At 36.6% G+C, this 21,811-nt stretch overlaps 1 protein-coding gene across 1 annotated transcript in view; it reads left to right on the top strand.

The window, feature by feature from the left end:
- The window catches only part of MALRD1 (MAM and LDL receptor class A domain containing 1), a gene marked incomplete at both ends in the record, with an annotated part of 280,930 nt that overhangs the window by 220,914 nt on the left and 38,205 nt on the right, over positions 1–21,811 (top strand). The window contains 3 exons of the mRNA XM_082479776.1: positions 4,853–5,128; positions 10,341–10,466; positions 13,866–13,932. Of these exons, the coding sequence (XP_082335902.1) occupies positions 4,853–5,128; positions 10,341–10,466; positions 13,866–13,932 (469 nt within the window). The remainder of the gene's footprint in view (positions 1–4,852; positions 5,129–10,340; positions 10,467–13,865; positions 13,933–21,811) is intronic.

Genomic DNA, 21,811 nt, shown 5'->3' with positions numbered 1-21,811 from the left:
ATTCCACAAGTATGTAATTGTGTCCCTGACAATGAGCACTTATTGACTTAACACTTTTCATAATGTAGGTGCTCCTTACTCCCAAATCTAGAGCTCACCAGCTCTATTTAGTGTAACAGATGTTTTGATCGTTAGCACATTGAAATAAAAATGTATCCAAAAGCATGCATTTTATCCGACAACAATGAAATATGGGTATATTCAGCTGTGGTTATTGCATTTCATGAAGCAGTACATACCAAATTTGGTTTGCTTTACACACTGGTCTGATTTTTGCTTTTTTTGTGTCTACCTCAACTGCCTAATTTCTCTCCAAAGCGCGAGGATGCTTGTAGGAGAGCACTTTGTGGTCCTTAGGTCATAACTCACCCAGCACAGCTGCATGAGTAAGTGCCACAAAAGACGAGGACTGATATAAAACGTCATTGTTTTAGGACCTAATTAAAATGTCTTTTTTATGATGTATAAGTAGATCTTACATGCACATCTTTAAACACTTTCTTTAATTTTGGTTATTTGCCATATGCAAGGTAAAAATAAGTGTAAAATAAAACACCGAGTGCAAAGTAAAATAAATCAAGACATGTCCTCATGATTCCTTTAGGTATAATGGAACATCAACAATTTGCTGCTGTTTTTCATGCAGACCTAAATCCAGACTCAGTGTTCCTCAGAGCAGAGGTTATTTTCTCTGAAATTGTTTTTGATTGGTTTGCTTTTCATCTGTGTGAAAATACTGAGTATATTCCTGAGGATCTCCGGTCCTGCTTTTCAGTGATCATGCCGCCCGGATACAGAAAGCTAAGCTTTTATCCTGTGTTCCTTAGAACACATGATTTTCAGTAGATTTATCTCCAAATCCTTAAACAGCTTCAAATAGATACTGCTTTTTTAAAAAAGTAACCTGTACAATATCTCCTCCACTCCTGAATGTGGTCTGAAAATGAGGGCGGCACAACACTCAGGAGATGAGTGCTGGGCTGGGAACATCTTTTCTGCATTTGGCAAAAGGTGAGGGAAACATTTTTTTGGCATGCCAGGCTCTTGAATCTTATGATTTTAAGTGACTGAAATGGCCTGGGGGCCACAAAGGGATAGTTGAATTTGCATTGAAAAAAGACACTTCAGCTTCTGCTGTTTGCATAACCTTCATATGCATCTCTACAAGAGTGGATATAGTATTCACGTATATGCATAAATTTAAAGTTAGTTTCTACAGCTGAGCCGTGTGTTCATACCGCTGCGTAACTCAGCCCAATGGAGGGTATTTGGGATGAGCCTCTCGTTAGTGCCGGCTCACTTTGCACCGCGAACCACATTGCGGTGTTAACATTCTAGTTCGATTCTTCCCAGTGGCAAGAAAACAGAATGAATGTTGCCACTCTTTAGAATGAAACTTGTCGGTAGCAGATACTGCAATGGTGTGTTTAATATAAGTAATTACATAGATAGTCACTGCAAATGTGAGTAATTAGTTTGGAATTAACATGTTGCTTGAGATTTTTTTTTCAGTTGGAATTAGTTAATGATTTTAAAGATTTGCATATTCCTAATTAGTAGGTTTTAAATGTTAGCTGTACACAAATTAATTTAATTTATAATTAAGAAATGCATTTATAACCTACTTTATGTAAAGAAAGCAGATTGAATTTGGGTGTACAGTTTTGTTCGAGCAATCATAATGTTTCACGGAATGCCAACTAGATTTTCCTATTGCATCTAAAAGCAAACAGATGCGAACTCATTAATACATAAAGTGAGTTAGTAAGCAAGGTGATATTTTTATGATCTTTGAGGTATATTCTCATCTTATTTATTGTTCTGATCTAAGATGATTTATTGATTTCAGCGTATTGCTTTGGATTTTTATTAAGGTACTGAAAACGTAAAACAGACCTCAACAAGACCCCTGGTTAACCTTACCCCTAATTTAACCTCCAGCGTAAATTGGAGACATCATCATTGCTCTCAGTGAATATTACACACTCTAAAATAATTGGTACACAGGTCAGGAAGAAATTCTTTCTACGCATTATTTTCTAACAATAGGGAATCATGATAGAAAATAATAACAATAAAAAAATTAATCCCCTGTTCAATAAAGCATTCAAGCGTTTGCCTAACTACTGAATTGAGTATAGGATCATTTACATGCCGAAGTGCTTTATATGATTGGGACCACAAGGCTAAACTGATCAGTACTACAAAAGCCTGAAGACAGTTTAACACTCAAGACCAGATTCATAACACCACCACATTCAAGCATGATTGAGTTTAAGAGGGGATTTCAGCTTTCAGAACAAAGTTGGGTAGAAATCTCTTAGCAAACATATCACGAACAGGACAGGTATAGAGAATTAAACTGAGTCAAAAATGCTCACAAATATGCTATAAATGCAATCTTTCCTGCAACATAAACAAGTGATCACAGGAAAGTCAGCTGTATTGAAACTGTGTGGGTTTAATTTCCACTGTATCGGAACAAATACAGGAAAACTCAAACCGGACTATGCAATGACAAAAGTGCATGCCGAAGCGGAGCTGACTGCAGCTTAACTCATTTTCACTGCCTAAATGCCTCCTAGGCACTGTGAGGAAAAGGGTCAGATGTAACAGAAGGAAAAACAATGCTATCGAATATAAGCATACCTTTCTTTTTTTTTTTTTCCAGAGCAAGTGCAAACTAAAAATATAAAATAATTCTTTTTTGAAAAAAAATCTATTTCATAAGATACATTCTGCGTTTAACAGTACCAGTTTTATATCAATGAAGAAAGAAATATGTTCTCCCAGTGACTTTCCATATATTTCATTGGTATCTTGGCAGAATCGTGGCCTTATATACAAATTCTTCATGATGAACCCAGTTCTAACATCTTTATCTGCTACTATTATTAATTATCTGCTAAAATATGGGGAAAAAAAAGTAGAAAAAAATGCATAATCTAAACTATTTCTAATTTTTCAAAAATATATTCACTGTATGATTTAAATGTCTGTAATCACCTATCTAAAGATAACTTTCATAAGCCTTTTGAAGTACCATGAATGAAAATGATTTTTTGAGACTAAAACCACATTTATAAAACACATATCATGAAAGTGCAATCCTTTTAATCCCATGTAAAAGAACATGTCTTTTAGGGATTTATGATGTAATTCTGAATACAAAAAAGTGTTAAGATCGGTAGGTTTCTACTTTCACTCTGTCAAAATGCATTATTGTTGGTTTATGTTTAGATTGTGTCCGGTGTGTGAACTACATTTTTTTTCTAGTAGCATGATAGAATTTAACAACACTAGCGGTATGAAATAATGGCAGGATTATTCTCTTGTATGAAGTTTTCCAATTACTATTTTCTGACATAAAGTCAACGTGAAAATCAAAAATTGCTAAGCTACCAAGGGCCAGTGTGAGCAGTTTGAGCTCTTTTTCCTTATAGCTGTTCCACAAGCAACCAGACGGTCAAACAATACTACTGTTCTGTTTATCTGAAAGCATTAGAAGTTCGTCTTTTGTACAAAACGCTCTTATTATTCATGACGCGGCTATTTTAGAAACTGAGCATGTTTCAGCCAAGTTCTCCTGCTGTAAAAACCCCAGCTTGGTGTCACAGAAGACAGACATACTGCTACGCCCAGTGGACTAAAAGTAGTAAAATAGTGCAAAAACCCCATGTATCCCCTTACAGCGTGTCATGCCTTTGACTCCTGAGCTCAGAGAGCGACGCTTGCACCGTTTCGAAAGGCGAGCGAAAGCCCACCCGCGAACTTTTGCACTTGGTCTGCTCTGCTTCGGCCCAAGCCAACAGCCAAACTCCTCCTGCCTTTTACAGAAGCGGTGACATTACTTCGTCTTTCTTTGACGCTAACAATCATAATATTATTTTCTTTACTTACCTGCTGCAAATTGACCTAGAGAAGATTAAATGCATAGAGTTAAACTCTGGAGATTTTTCTCTTTTCCCTGCACGTAAAACAGAAATTACAGGAATCCATCGCATTGCTCCCACGGGAGACGCTGTTGGTGTAAGGAAGAGAGCGTTGGCATAGCCGGCTTCTCAGCATTCAGTTGCCACAAAGAGTTCCGATGCTTCTGCCGGTAAAATTCACTTGCAATGATTTTCATAAGAAGAAAGAGGGACTTGAATATCTGAGACAAATTTATTTGCAGAAATCATCGCAGAAAGGATTTTCCAGTATTTTTTCCAGCAATGCAAGCAAGCATGGGATATTTCTTCTTTTGTCAGCCGTCTGAATTACTTAAAGTCTGAAATTTAAAAATGCATTTTTTCAGTTATACCCTGGAAACTTTTGCCTAGTGTTTTCTTTGACTTAATTCTCTATCACATCGAACTAAGCTACAGAATCAAAGTGATAATAAACTATGTCAGTAAAAATCTTTGTTGTTACTTTATGAAAGATTCAGGCCTTATCATGGATAGTAGCTGCCCATGAAATGAGTACCTCGTAGATCCAGACTTACATAGCCTTTCTTTGATTTTTTGTTCACCCATTCAATATACAAGTAGATTAAGATTGGGGGCTGTCAAGAAGATTTTTTTAACCATTTCCTGAAAAATGAGTTTTATTAATGCATTGGTATTAACCCTTCTATACGTACACGGCACAAGCAACAATAGGATCAAAACAAATGCTGAAAGTGAGACAATGTGTTTTTAATATTGTGTTCTGTACTTAGGAGCTGTGGGTTTATGTCAGCTTTTTTTTTTTTTTAGGGTTTTGTAATCAAAATCAGCTGCCTTCCCAGCAGTCCTTATGTACATCTCAAAGGTTGTATACATGACTACCGAAAGAAGAGAATCGATAAATATTACTTTTGTTCTTGTAGGATCAGCTGATCTGCACCCTCCAACTTGCAATAGTGACCAGTTCACGTGTGCATACGTGCAGCAGTGTTTGCCCCTCGCTGCAAAATGCGATGGGGCTGAAGATTGCATGGATGGAAGTGACGAAATGAACTGTCCCACGCAGATGCCTACCACCCTGCCTCCAGGCTCCTGCAGGCAAACAGAGTTCCTGTGCCCTTCCAAAGGCTGTATCCCATCCCTCCTGAAATGCGATGGTGTGCCCGACTGCCCCCTTAACGAAGATGAAGTTGGCTGCCGTAAGTTACTTTCATTGCTGCAGCTAAGGCCATGCTAACTGACTTTCCCAAAACAGTCATGTGAAAAAGAGCAACACAATGAAGTACAGTGTAAAATTCACTATCCCCTCATCAAGAAAAATATTATGTATCATGTGTTATCTGGAGAGACGCTCTACATTTGCAAATAATTTTGCTTATGCATTCTTATTCCCTGGCTATCCACTTTGATAAAGGCTTAAAATCGTTTGTAGCATATTTCTGCTAATAATTGGAAGCATTTCCACTTTTTTTCCATAGATCAGTCAGCTGCATTGGCATTGTCTCATCTCTGATTACAATATGACAGATAGAGAGATTTTTGCAGTTCTGTAAGTCAGTAACATGGGAGGCAATCCTGACCTTTCAGGGATTTTGAAATCAAGTCTGTTCGTGCAGTAGCAGAAATCTGTGCCCCAATCAAGGAAAAGGGCTCACAAGCAAAACACAAGGACAACAGGTTTTGAACTCTGTAACTGCAATGAGATACCACAAAGTTTCAGATAGAGACAAAAGTGAGTGTCTGCCCATTTCAAAATGTTTCATTATTGGTAGATAAATTGAGACCAAATGTTTCATTCCAGGAAGGTCAAAATAATTTAGCTGCATAGGAAAAAAAAAAAAAAAAAAAAAGAGGCTTTTTACGTATTAAAATATTTCTTCCTAAACTTTTCTTTCTGCAAACGTTTTTTACAATTTTATTTTTCATCCTTATACTAACCAAAACAATTAGTAAAATATCAGTTTCCAGTGGGCTAGAAATTAAAGTTCTTTAATAATCTGTATCAAAACTACTGAATATACATACAGGCCACTGCACAGGCCACTTCATTTAAAAAATGACTCTATAACACTGGCATGGATTCTGCAGACGATCTGTGCATGCCTTTCCAGGCACTTTTGTTTAGAAGTGGGTTTGTTGCAAAAGGCGTGATTTTGGGGCTAGCTCTTGCCTTAAGTTCTAGATGCCCCTAAATTCAAATAAACCCCTCTTCATTAATCTTTATTCACTCCTGTCTCCTCCTCAATTTGTCCTCTATTAGAGACCTCTTTGCTGTATCCTAGTACACGTACATCCCAACCCCAAACCACAGCAGCTAATGTATAATGTATTCTTCTAAAATCCCCAAATCTGAAGGCCACAAGATTTCCACGGGTATCAATATTCCCCAAACGACTGAGATATTGTTTCAGTGCCTTTGACGTCTAAGCGATGCCCAGGGAATGAGGGCAAATTAAGTCCTGGTCTTTTCAAAGAACAAAAATTCTCCATAGGTATTGCACACTGTGCGGTTCTAAGTTGAGTGGAAAGAGTCAAATCTGTAATCACATTGTTACTCCAAAATTCAGTTTTGACTATACAAACATGAAAGTTTTTACAATACAAGACAGGAATACAGAAGTAGCAACTCGTGTTTCTTCTCTGAAGAAGATACTGGTTGCAGGGCGAACAAAAAGTAAGTGCTTAGCGCTAGTTCAGGATAGAACCAATGAAAAGCTGATCACTGTCACAGTTCATTCTCTTATTGAAGCGTATATGCCATGAGAGTGCAGCATTTCATCTCTAGCTGTGAAATGCCGTTTAAGTTTGTCAACAAAGAAAAATCAGAGCAGGAAAAAGTAAATATCTCACAAATGTTGTTTATTTTATTGAAATGTTTGTATAATCTATAAAATTGATTGCTGTGCTGGTAACTCCAGCCTGTGTGTACTGTAATAATAACACAGATTGGGAGTGGAGTTTTTTTACAGATTTTAGGTTGAAATTGAAAGTTTTTTCTAAGTAGTTATGAACACAGAGTAGCATTTAAGTAGTAAAGTTTTGTGGTTTGGTTGTTTGTTTGTTTTTTTTCGTGGTGCATATCCATTCTTCCTGCTGATTTTAGAAAATTTTAGTTTAGGAATTACCGGCACCTTTCATTTTGTGTGTGTCACGTCCCTTAGCAATTTCATTCTTTTAAATGTAACAATAGATGGACAAAAATGTTCTGGCTTCTGATATCAGGAATTCAGCTGAGAAAGTTTTCTTCTGGAATGAAGACCAGTTGTCAAAATGCATCTTGCAGAGATTAAGTATAAAACCCAAAAGAGGGCCAGACAAAGAAAAACAAACAAAGAAAATACATTAGTCACATCTCTACTACAACCACAGTTTCTACCACAGAAATGCTTTTCTGCATGACTTACAGATTTATGCAGACAGAATTTCCCGTAGAGTTCGCTCAGCAGTTCGGTTGTAGAGTATTATGTTAATACTGTTTTATACCTACTAATGTGGTGGGTTTTGTTACTTGATGCTTTTAACAAGAAAATCTTGCAATTGTTTTCCAGTTATAGATGTTCTACTTGGCCAGCGCTCTTCTTGCTGTCAATTTTAGAGAAGGGTACTTTATCTCACTACTTAATCTAATTTTTAATTTTTTTTTAAAAAATTGCCTCATTACAATCTTAAGGGCATAAAATAAACATATTATCACTGATGAGGTATGTACATTACTTTTCCACAGGCCACAACACCATCTGACTGAAGTGCTAATAACAATGAGTAAAAATCAATTTCTGAAGTGCACCAAAAAGTATCTGTTGTAGTCCTGGTAATTTTTAAATACCTAGTAAATATTAAAAATTGTATAGTTTCAAAGGGGCTGTGATATTTTTAGCCTTTCTACAGATTAATTTGGACCTGGAAAATGAAATACAGGCAAAAAGCTGATATTTTCACTTTCATATCTTCACTATGTTAATGTCTCCATTTAATATCTTTATCCCAAAAACACTTGAAGGCCGCCCATGAAAGTAAAGAATAACTAGTTGGAGAAATTTGAAGCTACTTGTAACTGTTAACACTAAGCAATATTAATTTTAGTTTTGATGTAAGAAGAGAAACAACATTATTTTCAAAATGTGCTCTTAACATTCTTTACCTCAGCACCAATAATTTAGTGTTATTGTCCTTTCTGTCTTAAATGCTGAATCTGTGCAAAGTATTCAGTAGTCAGATCCATCGCTATGACTGTTCTCTCTGTAAGTAGTATCAAAATCCCAGTGCAATAAGCTTGTTCAAGGTAAAGGGACATGTCAAAACCACCTTAATGATCAACAGATTGAAACGGAACAAAATTAATTAGCAGTTCTTCTGTCTTATCCTTAGGTACGAGACCAGCAGCCAGTCCAGGAGTAGGGCAAATAATAAAGACCTAAATGACACTTTCTTTTCTTACCACAACCCTCAAAGTTACAGCTCAGGACCAGAGTCTCCGTATTAGTCATAATATATATGACAAACCATAAGCAGTACTCTATACCCACATAGTTTACAGCATCTTCAACATTCATGTGCACACAGAAAAGGTTTAAAGCACATAAGAAGAATACATTTATGTCAAATTTCCAACTTAGTTTCAGTTGAAGTTATAGTCTGAACATGTAATTAAGTTTACAGACTGGGTATTTGTGGGCAAATGAACAGTTATAAAACTGATTCAAATACCATTGGGACATCATCCCCCAAATTGCAAAGGGTGTCCAGGATTTGGACCTGATTGCACACAAAATAAGCACGAGACTATTCTTTGGTTAGGAAAGTGGAGCAGAGGGCATGGGACCATCGGTTACTTTCTGGAAAGCTGACGATCATAAGAGATAGATAGTAGGATATGCTACAGATGTGGAGTGATGCTGTAATCTACTGGGTTTTCCAGTCTGCCACAACTGTTCCAACAGACTGAGTGGTCAAGGAAATGGAGAGCAGAAAAGGAAATTTTTGTTCTTCTTGTGGTTGATTTTAGTCTGCTGTCACTACTAGCAAGTTCCTTGTTTAATATCAAGACTTCTTCAGTCAACTGAAGAGATTTAGATATAAACACATGTGCAGAATTGTATAGTGATAATTTAAAATCAGCCAGAACTTTAAAGTTCTTATAAAAGTGAATCAAAATTGGAAACAAAAGCAAGCTCCTCTTTATAGTTTCTAGTTTTCTTCTACAGACTTGTCTCCAGACTTTAGTAAATGGTCAGTGCATGTAGTTAAAATGTTTGATCCCACAAACCCTTACGCACATGAGTAATTTCAGAGTTCTGAAAGAACTTAAAAACTGGTAAGAGCTTTCTGGCAAGATCAAAACTAGCAAGTTTCGCCTCAGTTGTTGTGGTCTAAATTGAACTGCAGCATTTTAAATTTGGCACGCTCTTGCAATCTATACAGGCCAGTGATTTAAATTGTACCTAAGAGTGAAAGAAGTATGTCCTACAGCAGCCTGGCCATCCAGGCTGAGAGACTTATTGCCGTGTACACTGGCTCTTGAACCCAGGAGCAGGAAAGTATTATGAAATTTAAATGTGGCAGTGGGGTATTTTTAGTATTCCCAGATTCTTTCTCCCACCCTAAACTCACAAGCTAATGTGAATCTAGCTCTGATGGAATCAGAAGAGTTACCTCTGATTTGCGTTAGTGTCATGGTGACAGAGTTCAGCTTAAATTACCTAAAAAAAAATATCAAAAAATAGTTGAAGGCAGTATAACAGAACATTTTGTGAGGTAAAATGACAAAATGGTGTTATACTCGACGGGAGTCTACAGGACCATCAGGTACATCCTGTAGATCAGTGATTTAGGAATAATTCAGTACCTGAAGGCTTATGTGATTCCAGGAAGATTTACCCCTCATAATTCTTCTGGAAAAACATAGAAATGACCGAGAATAAAAGAGGCATACAAGTTTAGATTTTTCAGTATGGTATTTCTCTATTTTTTATGTTAACTGTCTCTTAACATTTGGTTTCTTGTAAAAGAAGAAAACGGTATAATTTCAATTTTTTGTTGTGTGTATAAAAATTAATTCCATCATTTTAAAACTAAGTTATGAATGAGAGTTGATTATGTTTTGTGGTATCTTTTTATGGGTTTTCATTGGGGTTTTGCAGCTTACTCTTTCAATGTTTTAAGTAAATACGCCCTTCTCTCCTTCACAAATATAACATGGGAAAATCCAGCTTCTGTAACATCTGTGCTCTGTGTTTGTTTACTTATTTGTCTACTCAAGAGTAAAGTTGTATGTCTTTGAAGATGAAAGCTTGCAGAGGTCACACAGACCCAAGTTTATATACCACAGTGCTAATCAAGTTTTCTGTTCTTTTTTTAACAGCAACAAAAAGAAATATAGGTGATAATAACTGTCTTTACTTTTTGTTCCAGCCATTAAAGACTGTTTCAATGATTCTTTGTTATGTGCGTCAACTAATCAATGTATAGCGATCTCCCAGCGTTGTGATGGCATTGCAGACTGCATTGATTTCAGCCTTGATGAGTCCAGCTGTTCAGGTATTTAGTTTTGCATAAAAATACCGTTTGAAAAAAACCCATGTAGTCATTTCTTATTGATTCTTTAGGCAGTTCTCAAACTAGACTGAATTCTCTTTGCTAAGACTTAATCAGATTACATCAGGCATGAATTTTCCTGATGTAAGTATGACACAGATAACATAGTGAGAAAAAAATGGAAAATAATATGCTTAGTTAATGTCTTCACTGGGGGTGTTTCTTAAAGTATAAATTAACACATTGTTTAAAAAAAAAAAAAGCTTCTGTAGTATCCTACTGAAGCACTCTCTTGATTTTAGCCAATTGATCAACCCACTTAAGTGAGCTGAACATTTCTGAGTTAATAGGATTTTTTGGTTTGGTTTTTTTTTTTTTAAGCATAACAGAAATCCAGGTTGGAAAAAAACCCAAAACATATAGCATTTGTTTTAGCGCAGTGTATTTCCCACAAAAATGAGAGGTTCTTTTTGCAATAGGGAAATGCTGGAAAAAGATGAGAACAGGAAATTAATACACATCCAACCTGAATCAGATTTTTATTAACAAAATCTAACAAAAACATAGATGATGATATAAATAATTAAACTTAGATTCAAAACGTCACATTCAGTAACACAAAGTTACTGCAGTTGTCCCCAAGCCAGCTGGCCCTGGGCCAGTTCTGTGTTAACAGTAGAATCATGAATCACAGAATGGTTAGAATTGGAAGGGACCTTAAACATCATCTAGTTCCAACCCCCCTGCCATGGCCAGGGACACCTTCCACTAGACCAGGTTGCTCAAAGCCCCATCCAACCTGGCCTTGAACACCTCCAGGGATGGGGAATCATGACTTCTCTGGGCAACCCATGCCAGTGTCTCACCACCCTCAGAGTAAAGAATTCCTTCCTAATATCTAATCTAAATCTACCTTCTTTCAGCCATTGAAGCTATTACCCCTTGTCCTATCACTACGTGCCCTGATAAAGAGTCCCTCCCCATCTTTCCTATAGACCCCCTTCAGATATTGGAAGGCTGATATAATGTCTCCAAAGAGTCTTCTCTTCTCCAGGCTGAACAACCCCAACTCTCTCAGCCTGTCTTCGTAGGACAGGTGCTCCAGCCCTCTGATCATCTTCGTGGTCCTCCTCTGGACCTGCTCCAACAGGTCCATGTCCTTCCTATGTTGGGGTCTCCAGAGCTGGACTCCAGAGCAGTACTCCAAGTGGGGTCTCACAAGAGCAGAATAGAGGGACAGAATCATGGAATCACGGAATTTTCAGAGTTGGAAGGGACCTCTAGAGATCATCTAGTCCAACTGCCCTGCTAAAGCAGGATTGCCCAGAGCACATTACTCAGGACTGCATCCAGGCGGGTCTTGAAAATCTCCAGGGAAGGGGACTCCACAACCTCCCTGGACAGCCTGTGCCAGTGCTCTGTCACCCTCCATGTGCCTTAGCAGATTTTCCAGGAGGAAAATCTGGGCACAGATGTGAAACTGACCAGCCTGTAGTTTCCCAGATCTTTCTTTTTTCCCTTTTTAAAAATGGGGGTTATATTTCCCCTTTTCCAGTCAGGGGGAACTTCACTGGGTTGCAATGACTTCTCAGATATGATGGATAATGACTGGGCAACTTCATCTGCTGGTTTCTTCAGGAGCTGTGGGTGAATTTCATCAGGTCCCATGGACTTGTGCACCTTCAGGTTCCTCAGCTGGTCTCGAACCTGGTCTTCTCCTACAGTGGGCGGTACCTCGTTCTTCCAGTCCCTGCCTTTGGCTTTTGCCACTTGGGCGGTGTGGCTAGAGCCCTTGCCAGTGAAGATCGAGGGAAAAATGTTTTTCAGACCTCATCATCCTCCATATCCTGGGTGACTAGGTCTCCCATTTCCTTCCTGAGTCGGCCCACATTTTTCCTAGTCTTTCTTTTACCACCAACACACCTATAGAAGCTTTTCTTATTCCCCTTGACATCCCTAGCCAGATTTAATTCTATAAGAGCTTTAGCTTTCCTAACCTGATCCCTGGCTACTCGGACAATTTCTCTGTATACCTCCCAGGCTGCCTGTCCTTGCTTCCACTCTCTGTAGGACTCCTTTTTGAGTTTGAGTTTCTCCCCTGACTTCAGTGAAGTTGCATTAGCTGAGAATTTAATTCTCTGTTTTTATAATTTATTGTGAGTTCTGTGATAAATTTCACAATGTATAGTATGTATTATAATAATATAATTCATTATAGTATGTTAAATGTTTTTTTCTCAAACAAAAAGTTTTACATTTGCTTCTTATTAAGAGGCATCCACTGGTTTCTCTGGAACAAAACTTGCCCACAAGTATTGTGTTCATTATATATGTTTGTTACGCTTTTTTTTTATTTAACATGAGAGAAGAAATCCTACTTTAACATCAAAAAGTACTGGTTTTACAATACAGAGAGAATACACATTTGGTAAGTTTGATTTATAAGAAGTATTTTAAATGAAAGGAATATATTCAGAAATTAGTTCAATGTAGGAGAATATAGTAGTAGATTTGCATGACATTAAATTACAAATCTTCCACTATTTTGTCAGAAAGCAGATCTTTTAAGTAATTTGCTTTCCACAATTTCTTCTTAAAGCTGGAGGTGTCCACACTGAATAGCACTGTTTATGTGTCTCAGCAAAAAATTTTATGGGGCATATACCCAAAAGCTAAAGAGTTAGACCTAATTCTTTAGGTCTAATGTGCATTTTGCCATTTTTTTTTCCTTACTAAAGATTTAGGGGATTCATTTTTGATTTTGAGTTTTTCTTGCTGTAGGGGTGTAAAATTAAACTTCCGTAAAGCTATATCTGATGATGTCGAAATCCAAGTTAAGGGATGTCAAAAGTTGATAATAGTATGTCACTGGCATCCCCCTCTACTTAAACACCTTTCCTCTTTTCAAGACTGATTTCTCTAGTTTTTATGAGAATGTGGCTCTAAGTGTTAAAATTTGGGACATCTTTAATAAGAAAGTTGGTGACACAGGAGTGTCTGTTTATCACCCCTATAGAAAAGCTATTTATAATAATGTAGACTTAGGTACTAATTAAATATAAGTTCAGGTTTTTTGGCTCTTACTTTATATATTCCTGTTTGTTTGAAAATCAAGTAAGTGGTAAAATCTCAATTTCTGGAGTGAAATGAAATTCTGACTTGAGAAAAATTAGAAGCCTCTTCAGCTGAAGCACCAGGACTTCTTTAAGTTCAAGAGGAGCCCATTGCCTTTAATGTGTTTATGACTTGATACCAAGTTAAGGTCTAAATGAACAGGTCTTGGAAGTGTTAAGTGCCCAAAATGACAGGTATGAATATTCTGCCATTTTGAAGATCAGGCAATGACAAATATAGCAATGAGGGGGTGAAATTTAAATTGTATTTTTAATTTTATGTTTGCAGTGTGTCCTGAAGAATATTGCAAAAATGGAGGGAGATGCATTATCAAAGACAACGTTCCATTATGCCAGTAAGTTTCATTGGAGATTGATTTTTGACTGAAATTATGGTCAATAGAAGTGTATTTTTAAAAGTTGGTATGTCTACACTATTTTTATTTACAGTTGCTGACTTAAACCACATTGTGAGAAGAATATTAGTTATCAGATAGAATTGTCTGTAACTTTCATCTGTCACTACACGAGAAAACCTGCTTGCCTGACACCTTAAGTTTTCTGTCTCATATTTCACATCAACATTTAACAATACATGTTTCTATGTAAAGTGATGCCTTATATGCAGCAGGTGTTGTGTACCTCAGACGAGATTTACAGCAGTATATATTCTCATCTTTACCTTAACTTGTGATGTGTTTCTGTTATAATGTTATTTTTTGCATACATTTGGAAAACGAGGGTAATATTTTTCCGTTTATGCCAAACAAAGGGTTGAACATATGCTTGTGTTTTTCTGGAAATACTCTATGCTGAAAAACAAATAATGAATACAATTCCGATGTGGAATGTAGGAATCAGTAGAAAGTGTCTCAGTATAGCTAAAGGGATTCATTTACACAAGATATCACTCTGTTCCCATTGGGATATTACAGGAGATTTTTTAAAGTACGAAAAAAACAATGTTATACACTGTCATACTTTTGTCCTTCATGTGCTTCAGTAGATCTTGCCAAAAAGTTTGCCAAATTACTGAAGAAGTGACTGTTTTATCAAAGTATCTATCTTAGTCAAGACCAGGCATTAAGGTTTGTCTCCTAGTCTGTAGGAAACTCACATTAATAAACCTGCTGACAAAATTTCAGTTATTGCAGGATTTGTATCTTTCAAGACAGGTTTATCCTTTACCGGTTGAAGAAATGTGATAAATAAAATACTCAGAAAATACAGGCACTTTCATATAGCATACTTTGATACAGCTCTCAGAAAACAGCGTTTATTGCTTCCAGATTTCCCAAAGAATCTCTGTTCCAGAGTAGAGAATAATCTCTGCAAGAAGCTTGGAATTTCTTTAAGGTGACTGTTTCAAAACTTCTTGGGACACAGGAGAGAAAGGGGACAAAAAACAAAGGGGAAGGTTGTAGGTGAAAGGGAATGGATAGCCAGCAGAAAATAAAGGGATTGGGAATAAGCAGGGAGTGTACAATTGGTAGATTAAACCATTGATCAACAAGAAAATTGCTTGTAGGAACAAGACACTGGGGGAGTAATTGAGATTTTCGAGGTATAAGAGAATTATAAAAATTGAACTTATATTAGGACTTGCAAATGAAAGGAAACCAAATTAGCAAGTGTTCTTTATCCACAGAAAGGAAAGATAGTTGAAATAGTAAAATAGTAAATAGGATACTTTCCCTCAGCATTCAGCAAGAAACAAGATATTGAATTCTGATGCAATGCGTAGATAACTGGAGCAAAGGCACAGAAATGAAAATTACCTACCTGATGGCTTAACATAACGCCAAGAGCGGTGCGTGCTTCTATTGGGGAAATAATCTCGGTTCCAGAATACTAAAAAAAGTAGTTCGTGTTGCAATAGTGGAAGGCTTTCTGAAAACTCTGCTGGTAAGGGATGTGACTGGAGCATAGCAAATGGAGAAGAAAAAGAGTAGCCAGCAGATCATCAGTCCGATATCAGTACCATTCAAAGCTTTGTCATATTTTGAAGGAATTGTTCATACACGTAATAACAGGGGAGTTAGCCATTTCTAAGATAAGCGTCTGCATGATATTCGAAAATCCCACATGTCAACATCATGAAAAGAAAGAAAAGAATAAAAATGTACCTTAAATTATAAGAAATGTAGAAGTATCCCGGTTTCATTTCCTAGGAAAAAAAAACAACCTGAAAACCCTAGAAATTGAGGTGGAAAAGACACTATTTTTTTACCTGTTGGTTCTCAGTTCTTACCTTAAAATTCCTGAAAAAGGGATGATAGATTTAGGTGGAGATATCTTCTTTGGAGAACAACTGTTCTTCTAGACCGCAGGGGAGGTCAGGAGAAAAAGCAGATTGCGTAGGAATGAAGGAAGCCTGTGGGACAGCAAGGAAACCCCTGGCAAGAGCTGCTCTGTCACAGAAGTGGCAGGGAAGGAGAGTCTTCCTGGATACCCAGAAGTAATTGTGTGGAGATTACAGTGACCCTAAAAGTCACTGAGTTTGACTAATACTCTTCAGTGATGCAGTGGGCAAGGGGAAAAATTGTTAACGTATCCTTTTATTGCTATTTTTTCTTACACAATGGATTCCAGTCTTACTCCACTTGAGATGCTTGTGTTCTGGTTTTGATAAAACCAAACCTGGGTCTGAAGTTTAAAAGTCTCTTTGGCCTCTCTGAGAATGTTGGTTTAACAAAAAAAAAGGTCTGGACAGGTCTCAAAGCTTCATTGGATTCAAGGTTCCATCACATTCCTATAAAAGCCAAAATTGCTGCTCGTCTTACCTTAGTTTGAGGGATGTCGATGGAAAAGAATGCAGTCTCTCCAAAACATTTTTGTCGGTGATAAGGAGTGAGTTTTTCTGTGTTTTTAATGCAACGTGGTTGAAGTAGTTAACTAGATAGACTCCTCCAAGTAGTTTAATAAGTCAGCATGGGAACAGAGTGCATTTGCAGTAGCTGCTTAGGCAAAAGAAATCAACTGTTTGAAGAGGCTAATAGTAGGTTTTATACATTTGGTACAGTATTGGAGAATGTGACCATTGATATGGTGGTGGATGTTCTCAGTGGGAGTTTGCGAGTAAACGCAGAGCAGAGGTGCTTTGCAGATGATGGGTAGCTTCCTGCTCGAATGAAACACAGCTTGATGGCTGTCCTCATCCTCTCTGGTATTTGACTTCTGAGCGAGGTTTCAAAGCCGTTTGCATTTGCTTCTCCTATTTGGTCAGGAGAGTGCTTGGGGCGTGAATCAAATATGTTTCTCTTGTTTTTACTGCTTCTTGAGTGTCCTCTTTGGCTGCCAGACTAGATGGAGCTTTAGGCTGAGATGCCACCGCCACTCTTGTTTCACAAAATGTTACTCCTGTTTGTGCTGACTGAGTTCCCGTCTGAAGTGGATGTGCAGCCAAGTGGCGAGTGCTGGCCATCAGCTGCTGTAGCTGCACATGCAAACCATGACAATTTGAGCAATAAAGGCTAGAATTTTTGCAGTTTCAATAGTCTGATTTCAAAATTATTCCTTTGACTATAGGTGTACTTTCCCCAATTGTTTGTCCAGTGGTTTTTTATGTTTGCTTTATTTTTTCCTAATGTGAGACCACAGACCTCTGGAAACATAGGAAAAGAATACTGATGAGAACAAGCAAGCTGGGAAAAGTGTGCTTGTAATACACTGAAGTGTATTACAGAGTGAGGCTTCAAAGACTGTACTAGTTCTGAAAAAAAAAAAAAACAACAACAGGAAAAAGTATTTTACTAGACTGATAATACATAATTTTAACTCTTATACCAGCTAGACAAAATTAATACAAAACATTCACATTTTTAAATGTACTAAAACTCACATGTAATAAACATAATAGAGTGCTTGTCTTTCCTTTCATTTTATACAAACATTTTCTATGTAATATATCAAATTTTAGAGCATTTACACTGACTAATACCAAAGAGTATGATGAGAGTGCTTTTATTAATGTCTGAGCTGTAAAAAGGCTCTATCCTTAAGCAGAAAATGTAATTACGTTCACTGGCCTGTAATTAAACAATCATGTTATAAATTAGAAATACATCTTCATTAAACAGTTTTTTTAATTACATTGAATATGTACCATCCAAATAATTGAGCTGTGGAGATTATAATTTCAAGTAGTCATTATACATAGATAATTAAATAATGTTATCTTTTTAGTTGTGTATCTAAATGTTGATTTGGCCCAAAATACAGAAACTGAATTATTTTGTTAGTTTGCTTTATGTGATAAAAGTGAAAAAAATTACTTTCCCTTTTATGTTTTAGAAAAGAATTTATTTTATGGGGTAGTAATTCATTCAGAGGAAGGGATTTTTGTTTATTCTCCTTAGAAAAGCTACAGGCTATTTGGTCCTCTATTTTTACTTCTCTCCTTCTCATTTTAAAAATGAGCTCATTATTGTAACCACAAACGGTCTGTTTTAATGTGCAAATAAAGCATTTTATCCCCAGTGGTACAATAACAAATAGTATTCCACAAAATTTTTTTTATAAAAATTGCTTTTTTGGTAGTTGAGACATTTTCTCTCAATCTGATTTTATCTTCAAAATAGTAACTTCTTGTAAGCACAATACATTTTTGAGGAGAAGCCCTACAGGGTGACATGCAACTTTAAATAATGCCCCAGTAGACTCATTCAATACCTTTTCCAGTCAGGTATCATATGTGCCAAAGGATAGAAAGTCCACATCCTCTCTGGGCGATGTCTTCCAGTGAGGAATGTCGAGGATTTTTTCTAAACGTGTTTTCCTTTGGTTGTACTCTTGCATATACTGCTTTACTGGATTTTTGAGGAATGATAGTGGGAGTTGTCTTTAAAAACTAAAAGTCAGGGGATGGTTTTAATGTCCCACAGTATGTCATGAAAACGGAGTGATAATAGTATGCCCACCTAAGAAAATAAAATGCTTGGAAGCATCTAGCCTGTGATTTGATGGAAATACAGATCCTAGAGACTGACGAGGTAGACACACCCAATTCATAAGTAAAGAGAGTTTACAACGGGAGAAGATGGCAGTTTCCATTTCAGCTGATTGTCCTGCTGCTCTCAGAGATTCCCACCTCAGTTAGGGAGGATTGCTGATGTAGCAGCTGCTGAATCACTGCAGATTATTAAATGTTGAAGAAAAGCAAATGGGTACTGACTTCACTTTGTTCCTAAGAGTTTTCTTTTAGATTTACTGAACAAGGGTGACATAGGTAAATTGATAAAGCTGTACAGAGCCTGTGTATCTACTCGAGATAGTGGTAGTCATGCAAAAGCAATTGTAGATAGAGGGGGAATGGAACAAGGATGTAACCATGAATAAAAACAAAAGCCATCATGAGTAGTCAAAAAGATAAGACATGGAAAATGGAGAATGTTATGCTAAGATTTGGCTTCTGGGAAATGAAGACAAAGGCATATTCTTGTATGGAGACGTATACACAAACATACATAACTAGCATAGAGAAGATTTTTTTCCTATCTTTCCATTACCCAAGTGCCATCTGAAAAGTGATGCTGAGGCAAATAAAATAACAAATTCATGTTGCCTGAGATGGGTAAAATTGAAAACGGAAAGACAAGTTAATATCTCTGTTCTCCAGAATAAATGAGACACAGCTTGTTGTGAAAGAAAATATACAGTATATTAATGGAAATGTGCCTTTAAAGATTTGCTTACAGAAAACTCTTTCCTAAAGTTTCTATTCCGTATATTATTTTTTGTTTACTCTTTATCCTTTCTTATTCAGAAAAGGTTCATGAAATCAAGGGGCCTGTTCCTGATACAATAATACTGTTGCTTTTTGGCTTTCCATGTTTCTAACATCATAGCCTTTTCCGAAAAAGGCAAAACACGATGTCGTTATGAATATGTATGAGATAAGAGAACACTAAGCATCAGAGGAAATTGAACTCTTCAGTAGCACATTGATTCCATTTCATAAAAAAGCAGTAATCAGAGCTATATAAACACAAGTAGACCCAACCTAGGCAGATCTGGCTCCCAACAAAATTTCATGCAAGTTTGCTGACGCTAGAGTCTTTTTTTGTAAAACAATTGAATAGTAATTTTTTTTTTCCTCAAGGATTTTAATTTAAAAATAAATTTGTCATGTTAGCACCTTTTGTGTTTGCTTTTGCCGGTCATATGAAATGGGCAGTTGAGCCCACACGGAGTTTTGTGGCATTTTATATTTTCAAGTATTACTAATTAATGTTTCTCATTCTTTTTCCCCGCATCAGGGAGACAACTAGCATACAAGCATCAACATGAACATAATCTAGGTATAAAGCCTTCCCTTTAGAGCCTAAAACATTTCTGAAGTTTGTACATTGTCTTTTAGCGTTCCCTGTACCAGCCTTGGACCAGTGTTATTGCTTCTCTGTCCAAACTGCACATTGCATTCAATAGTCCAGATCTCTACATTGAGGTATTTTGTTTTCCATGGAATCTGGCTGTGGCATTTAGTCCACTCAGATGGTGACACACTATCTATCTCCAGGATATCCAAATAATGCTAGAAGACTGCTGTCATGGAGAACCAGAGTGCTGATTTTCCTTCAGGTCATGGTATATTTCATATGACCCACATGTATTTTTGTTTGTTTCTCCCCCCACCCCCAAACAGGAGAGATTATGGTGTAATGTGACAGAAACATAGATTTATAAATCTTATGCATTTGATCTATTTTTGTAATAGAATGAAACAGCTTTTGATGCTGATCAAAGAGATTTCAGCAATCACTTCACAACATAAATAAACTGAAAAAGAAGGTAAAATCCATTGAATTCATCATATATGAGAATTCAGGAAATACTGATCGTCCATAAGGAAAGAAATATGCCGAATTTTTCTAACAATTTATTTTTGTTTGGTATTTTCTCCACTGGTACCAAGTGACTTCAAAGTAAATACGTTTTCCCAAATCAGTTTTACCTGCTGAGAACCTTTCAATTGAGCAAATTAACAATTATTTCTTTACTAGTGGAAACACTGGCTATCTTTGTCTATTTAGAAGCAGTTACTTTGACCTTTGCTCTTTTTCCTCCTCTTTGCAGATAATAATGTAATCTTGAGGTCAGGATTATAATATTATCTACTATTATCAGGATTATACTTATCACACTGCAGCCAGCTACTTCATGCAGTTTGCATCTCCTAGAAATGATAAAAAAACCCAAACAACATTCATCTCAGTCGAACTGAATCGAATATATAGTGCCTCCAGTGAGGCAACGACATCCTGTGAAGTTCACTTGTGAGTGGTCTGAATCAGTTGATTGCTGAATCCAATGATTTCAGAAAGAATTTGTCTTTTTCAGTTTATTTATTCTAAAACTAAAACAAGGTTTTCTCTGTATAACTTAAAGTTTGACTGCACATAACTGAAAGGTAGATGTTTTACTCAATTAAACATATAAGACTGAACAGACCCAAGCTTGGTTTCACAACAAATGTTTCTGATCATGTTTTTGAGAAATCCGTAGCACCTGATTCAAATGTAAATCAGATTTTCACATTTAACTCTAGGGTTTTGGTCTTTTATTGTAGGGAAAAACAAAGCTGGAGATATCTGTAAAACAGGAAATGAGCAAAGTAGGTTACAGTCTTTCTCTGTCTTCCTGAGGTGAAATATTACTCTGACAAATGGAAAAAGTCTCTCTTGAATGGCCCATTGCTAGAATCTGGGTAACTCTTGGGAGGATGTAGTTTAGATATTGCCCATTGGTCATGCTGGAAAGCAAATGGTGACCTAGGTATTTTCAAATTGTCTCTTTACGATATGTTTGCTGAGTGGGAAGGTTTTTACCTCTTTAGAAAATCAACAAGGAATTTCTGGGGTAATTTCTAAGTCAAAGAGTGTGTTGAACATCATGTACAACCTTTTCTTGCAAGATTTTGGAGTCGAGAGGAGACAACATTAAGCTTTGGGAATAAAAGTAACTGCGTGTTTCTTCTTAAAAGGCGATTTTAGTACATTATCAACCTCACTGCAACTCTCAAGATCAGAGGGATCATATTTAGAGTCTGATCAAAATAATTTATGTTGTTATATGAAGATACTATAATTTTATTGAGAAGGGTATAGGAAAATAAATATAATTCAACAGATACAGTGAAAATCTCTTGGGCATATAAGAATGTTTATGGGAAAAAATTCTCATTAGTTGGATTTCTTCTCACTACAACATTTAGTGTCAGTAGTGCTTAAGATGCTA

Source organism: Vanellus vanellus (assembly GCF_965231255.1).
Source record: "Vanellus vanellus genome assembly, chromosome: 2".
NCBI lineage: Eukaryota > Metazoa > Chordata > Aves > Charadriiformes > Charadriidae > Vanellus > Vanellus vanellus.
Note: the sequence above shows the minus strand (reverse complement) of the source record. Positions and strands in the feature narration are given on the sequence as shown.